The following is a 7,001-nucleotide window of genomic DNA, read 5'->3' as shown; positions in this document are numbered from 1 at the left end:
ATTAGGTAAGAGCGAAAGTCAAACGTAAACAACTCCAAGCTTTAAATTTGAGTCAATCAACTTCAAGCTCGGCTTGGGCGGTAGGGACGCTCGCTTAAAGCGACATTCTAGTCAACATCCTACGTAACCAAAAACTACTTTAAGCAAGCTAACATCTTGCTTGACCAAATATGCTTTAAGCATGTCAGCATCATGCTTAACCAAAAATTCATAGGCTAATATCCTTCTTAACCAAAAATGCTTTAATTAAGCCAACATCCTGCTTTAAGTAAGTAAGCATCTTGTGTAACCAAAAACTATTTTAAGCATGATGTATGTATCCTACAATACAAAGTTTAATTCAAGCATGTGGTATTTAGTGCTACAAAAGATCCATATCAAAGGTATATTATAGAAACTCATTCAAAATAATAATATTCATAAGAGTTTAATGTGACTATGTATTCAGATACAATATGAGCTCTGTGTAAGTTTATCTTGAATGATTGATAATCATGAGTTGAGGGCTCGATGTTTATGCTCCTTAGATTCAACCCGAGGTATGTTTAGTAAAAGCTTAAAGTTTTACTAAATGTTTGATATTTGTGAGTTGAGGACTCAAGGCTTGTTTGTATTGGGATTCAACTACATGACCATGTTTTGCAAAATCTTAACGTTTGATAATTCATGTACTAATAATTCGTTATATGTCCTCCTTGGGTTTAATATGAGGTATATGATATATTAACTCGTTATTAAGTATATAAATGTTGAGGGATTGTATCCGAGCATTGATGGCTCATTATTTATTCATATAAAACCGAGTTTCTTATGCTAAAGCATTGTATATTATATTTTTAGTGTTTGTATGTGTTTAGTATTCATATGTTGAAGGATTCGTTGTTTATTTAAGCTCCTCATATCAGAACCATGGTAAGTCATACTTGAGATTATACATTGTTATTTTAGAAATGTTTATGATATTTGAGTGTTCATAGCTCCTTGGTTGATTCGAGCTCCTCGGATTCAAGCTCAGGTAAGTCATACATTAGATTAATGCATTGTTATTCTAAGGATGTTTCATAATATTTGTATGTTGAGGGCTCATCAACTCTTTACTCTCATCAAATTTAAGCCAAGGTAAACCATACATAAGATTTAAGCATTATTTTTCTAAGGATGTTTATTATATTTGTATTATGAGGGCTTAAACAAGGTACAATTACTTTATATTACTTTAATCTTTTTATCTTTGAAAAATTGCAATAATTAGATCATAATTAAGCCCTGACCTTCAATGGAAATCTTACCACTAAGAGGTCACAAATTTTTCATCTAGACATTTGAACATATTCAATTACTTCCTTATTATTGAAAGGCCTTGGTGAAAGGTGATAACAAATTAAAACACTCATGTGGTTACCAAGCACTATTCTCAACTTATCAAGGTTGCTTTGTATTTGATTTCACCATTTTTCTATGTTGAAACATCACATGCATATGATAAGTAAGTTTTCACACCTAGTTATTCACTGGGAGCTCATGAAGGTTGTTGAACATGAGTTATAAATTGTCATTTATATATATTTATCATTTGTATTACTTTTATTGTCGTTGAAAGCCCGTGAATTACCAATTTGACAACACAAAACAAAATAAATTTGAAGCTCAACTTAGGGTGAGAACGCTAGTTTAAAACAAGTAACTCAACTTGAATGGAGACTGCCCTAAAAAAGTAAAGTAAATCAACCATAAATTATTATGCATACTAAAAGATGGTGGACGAGTTATGACAATCTTTTTTCTTAGAAATTGAAGACGTAAAGTTAGAAAATTGTATATCATCCCAACTGTTTGGGACTCAACCCAATAGAACTCAAAAATTTGACCTAAATCTGACTTTTTTTAGTTTAAATTTTATTGATAGATACCATTATAGGATATTTGATAGGTAATTATTATCTTTGTAATTTTTATTTTGATTTTAATTTTAGTTGTTATCTTTATAATTTTTATTTTAGTTATTTTCCTAATTTTGGTGAATGAAATCGATTTGTAACTATTTTACCTATAAATGAAACGCTAAGTCTCGTAGTCAAGATACAGAATTGATTTTACCAATGGTCATAAACTTTAAATCAAAGGAGGTTATGATATTCTTTTTTTTTCGGTTTAACACCTACAACTTTTTACCAGAATTGTTTCTATATTATAAATTAAAAAAAATAAAGAAAATTTAATTTTATACTGATTAATTTGATTTTTTTAATAATATATGTATATTATAATAAAAATAAATAAATAAAAAGAAATTAATTTAAATTTTCAAAATGTTATAAAGTAATTTATTTTAATGTATTACTATTTTGAAATATAACTTTTATATTTATTAAAGTATGATAATAATTTTAATTTTAATTTTAGTTTATATTTTAAAAGTTACTTTATATCAAATATTTAAAAAATATATATTTTATAAATATATATAAAATATTATTCTACTACACCAACCAAATCAAATATAAGTTTCCTTCTATATGTTTTTTACTCTTTTTCCCTTCATCCAAGCTACTTACCTTTTCATTTTACCCTTCACTTTTCTTTTCTTTCCTTTTACATTTCTCTTGAATCTTTACTGTTCCACATTTGTCTCTCTTCTTCAAGATTTATCTTGAAATAAACAACATTTTAATCCTAAAACTTACAATAATATAAAATTGGAGTCTAAAAGAATAAAATATTCTCAAAATTATCAGCTGATTTGTACTTAAAATACGATAGTTCATCAAATTTATTCTTAAAATAGTACAGGTAAAAAACTCATCAAATTTCGAATATAAAATCAATTTAATTCATTGAACTGTTATAAATATCAATTTTTTATTCGTTCCAAAAGGCGTAATAGCTCTGTTTTACCTTAACTTTTAAATTTGCTTAAATTATGTCTATATTTTTCCCTTACACATCTTATATTGGGCTAATCCTAAACTTATATATTTTTATGAATTTTACCTGTGTAATTACGTAAAAGTATTGGAATGCATTTGTTTTTTACAGCAAGCATGGAAAAATATGTTCTTTTCAAATTTCACAAAAGGCATTAGTATAGATTTATATGATAAAATGAATTCATACAAAATTTGTCATGGACTCTTTAGAACTTCATTAGCATAGATTGAAATTTTCAAACAGAAACTTTAGGATGATATAACAAACTACTATTCAAAATTTTATATATATATATATATATATATATATATATATATATATATATATATATATATATATATATATATTGATATTTTAATAAAAAAAAACTATTTAGTCTAATTTAGTTAATAAGTTAAACATTAAAACTATAAAATATTAACCAAATCGCAAGATATTAGTTAGGTCACTAGAAAATAAAATACTTCTATTTTTTTAGAGATAAATATACTTTTATCAAAAAGTTTATTATTAAAATGCTTAATTCGTTTTCTTCTTAATAAGTTAAAAATATTTAATAAATTGTATTTAATGTTGCTTAAGCCTTGCCCTCAAGACGCTTAAGATTATAGGTTAGAAGGAGTTTTCTCATAATTGTTATGAGAAAAACTCTTATAAATAATACGCTAAATTAGCCCAAAAAATGAATACAATCCCATTAATTTCCAAAATTGCAAAATTGAAATATCTGACAGTATGAAAGCAACGATCAGTTTACCGACCGATGATTATTTTATTCATAAAAATAGAAAAACGTTAACTAAATTGTTCGTGTTTTAATAATTTTAAAAACTAAAATAAGTTTTCTTTTATATTTCAAGAGTTAAAGCATTAATTGAATGTATTGTGACCTTTTGACTTAATGGTCTATGGATCGTCTGAACTCTATCAAGTGGATGATTTTTCACTTAATTTATCCATAATATAAAAATGGGACGCGTATAACAAAAAGTAAATAATTGAACCCTTTTGATCCTCTTCTCTAGGCTTTTGGTGCAGACATGGTTCACATGAATCTGAGCCGTTGACTGGGCCATCACAAAAATCAGGATGAGAAAGAATATTATAGACGGTGGAGATTAAACGAGCATAGATAGGCCGTGAAAGTGTAACATCTGAAACGCGCAATGTGATGGGTCTCTGTCTCCTATACCACTTTGGCAGCACAGAATTCCACTCTAACACTTATACTAAGACTAACTTCATTTTTTCCACTTCACTCACTCACTCACTCACCCATAGTGCAAACTTCAAACTATAAAATCCTACACATCCTTATCACACTACCCTTCCCCTCCTTTCGTTCTTTCTATCACTTCCCAAATCTGATGCTATTAAATTCGCATGTGACCCTTCTATGTATTAATTACTATATAGCTAGATCTTAGGGAGCCTCTGTTCGTAGATCTTGAAGCAAAAACCAGGAATACCAATGGCTCAACTCAATCTCAGAAAGGTACTACTGTTCTCTGCTGTGTTATTACTTTCTATCTCCATTTGCATCAGTTCTTCTTTCGAACCTCAATGTGAGTCTACACACTTGTCTGCTACAAGAAAAATGTTGGGTGCAGAAAAAGAAGAGCTAGACAAGCCTTTCAAAAAGAAAACCACCACTCAATCCACCAAAAATCACACCAAACTCATCAAACCCACTGCTCTATCTTCAAAGAATCAAACCAAGACCATCAAATCCGACAACATTTCCTCAAAAAATCAAACCAAAACCCTCAAATCCAATACCCTTTCCTCCAAAAACCAAACCAAAACCACAAAATTACCCATCAACACCTCCACCAAAAACCAAACCAAGCCACTCAAGCTTAACTCCACTTCCAAAACCAAACCTACCACCGATACTTCCCTCAAGAAACTCAACAACTCCACCGCCGCCACAAAGATCAAGAAGGTCAACGTCACCTCAAAATCCCCTACATCAAAACCCAACACAGTTTCTTCCACTTCAAAATCATTGGATCTCGCCAAAGCAAGTGACAAAACAGCGAAAGCCACCGCTACTAAAGACGAAGCAAACAAGAACAACAAGCAAGCTAAAACAACAAAAGCAGATCAAAGTCACGAGGCAACAGACAAGAAACAAAAGACTCCACAGCAACAAACCAAGAAGAAACCTACGAAACAGACACCGCCGAGTTGGATTCTTGACGAGGATGATGATTTGGTTTCAGAGTTCACAGATCTACCGAATAGATTCCACCAAACACTCCTCCCCGACCTCGAACGAATCTCGACCACTTCCAAAGCCTACATCACCAAAGCCAATAACGAAATGACAAAAGGTTTCAAACCCTACGTCGGAAAAAAATACGCACCCACCGTCGCCGCCGTTATCTCGTGCTTCTTCGTATTGATACCTTTGCTCTTAGTTTCTCTCCTCTGCTCAAGAATCAAAGCCTATTTCTCCCTCCAGAAAATCTTGATCTTCATCCAAGTCTACCTCTCAATCTACTTCACCGTTCTCTGCGTCACATCGTTGTTCACGGGTCTCGAACCACTCAAGTTTCTATACTCTACTTCGCAGTCCACGTATCTGTGCCTGCAGGTGCTGCAGACTCTCGCTTACGTGCTCTATTTGCTGCTCCTCCTCATGTATCTCGTCCTCGTCTTCTCCACCGACTGTGGGCTGGGCTCCAAGTTCTTGGGCCTGGCCCAGGTCTTGGTGGGCTTCGCTGTTGGGCTGCATTACTACGTGACGGTGTTTCACAGGGTGGTCTTGCAGCAACCGCCGAAGACGAATTGGAAGATCCACGGGATTTATGCCACGTGTTTTCTCCTCATTTGCGTTCTTGCCAGAGCTGATAGAAGGAAAAAGACTTACGTAGAAGACGGTGGAGGAGAAGGCAAGAAAAATTAATGTATTTTTTTTTACCGTTATTTTTTTTTTTTCATTTCAATTCGATTCAATTTAATAATTAAAACAATATCCAAAAGCAACCAAGCAAGCTTATTCTATAAATAAGACGACAAAAACACTTTAATGCTTCCTAATTTTCATCAAAAACGGAACGTCAATTCTCACTCCCTGAAGTACAATTTGCAAACTTTACGTATTTTATTTAAATAAATAAATTTACTATACTTTCACTAATTATAGATATGCCATCTAATTAAGAATAACTAAAACTTGTAATTGTAAAAATAGGCCAACCAACGTTGAAAATTTGAGACTATATTGTTTTCTTCGTTATAAAGGAAGATCGTGCTGCGATACACATGTTTGACTTATTTGCATAAAGTTCTTCAACTTCGACAAAAGAATAATATAAAAGCCGAATTGGATTCCCTGTAAATTGAACTCATTGTGATGTGTGTTTTCAGGAACTTTTTTCTGCTTCAATTTAACACAAAACTAATTTTTTTTATAGAAAGAAGATACATTTTTATTTTCAGTTTTTCTATTATGATAGATTCAACAAAATTGGCTAAGTATGCCATTTTCTTTCAAAATTAAAAAAAAAATGCGAGTTTTGAAAACCGAACCGCTTACATATGGAATAATTGAATTATTTAGCCATACTGGTTTTTGGCTTAATGGCAGTTTTTATAGTTGACCACCGACAGTTTGTGATGTCACATTGGCATGTGCCACGTGGGAGCTAGTAAAGCAACTGAGTTTGGAAGAGTGTATTGGGCCGTTTAGGGCCCAACCAGCCTCATTAAAGCCATCATTTTCTTACACTTCTTCCATAGAAACCCTTCTCCAAGAATGTGTCTGGTGATTAAATACAATTATGATATTTCACCAAATACTTAATTTTGGTTGTTTAAAGCTTTACGTATCATTAATCATTGTATTAATTTCTTCAAAATTTAAGGCAAGTGTTACAAATAGATCTTTCGAATCCATCTTTTATTATTGACTAAATTTATTGTAAAATATTATCAGTTTAATTTTTACTACATTTTTCATTAATACCAAGGATAAAAAGTTATTCCATTTTACAAAGTCCAGGATTAAAATTTTAAAAATTAAAATATAATCGATGCTTAGAATTCAAAGAATGAAAATGGGAGTT

General features: G+C 31.3%; 1 protein-coding gene across 1 annotated transcript; it reads left to right on the top strand.

The window, feature by feature from the left end:
• The first annotated feature begins 3,815 nt into the window (after positions 1-3,815).
• On the top strand, positions 3,816-5,968 carry LOC148201085 (uncharacterized). Its single transcript, XM_088111525.1, has one exon. The coding sequence runs from the start codon at positions 4,400-4,402 to the stop codon at positions 5,837-5,839; it is 1,440 nt and encodes a 479-aa protein (XP_087967651.1). The 5' UTR covers positions 3,816-4,399; the 3' UTR covers positions 5,840-5,968.
• Positions 5,969-7,001: the final 1,033 nt, after the last annotated feature.

Source organism: Vigna umbellata, chromosome 4, assembly GCF_029865625.1.
Source record: "Vigna umbellata cultivar VRB3 chromosome 4, Vumbellata_1.0, whole genome shotgun sequence".
NCBI lineage: Eukaryota > Viridiplantae > Streptophyta > Magnoliopsida > Fabales > Fabaceae > Vigna > Vigna umbellata.
Note: the sequence above shows the minus strand (reverse complement) of the source record. Positions and strands in the feature narration are given on the sequence as shown.

Excerpts from the sequence above, each read along its gene's own strand:
- LOC148201085 (XM_088111525.1), top strand. The coding sequence starts at position 4,400 with ATGGCTCAACTCAATCTCAGAAAGGTACTACTGTTCTCTGCTGTGTTA.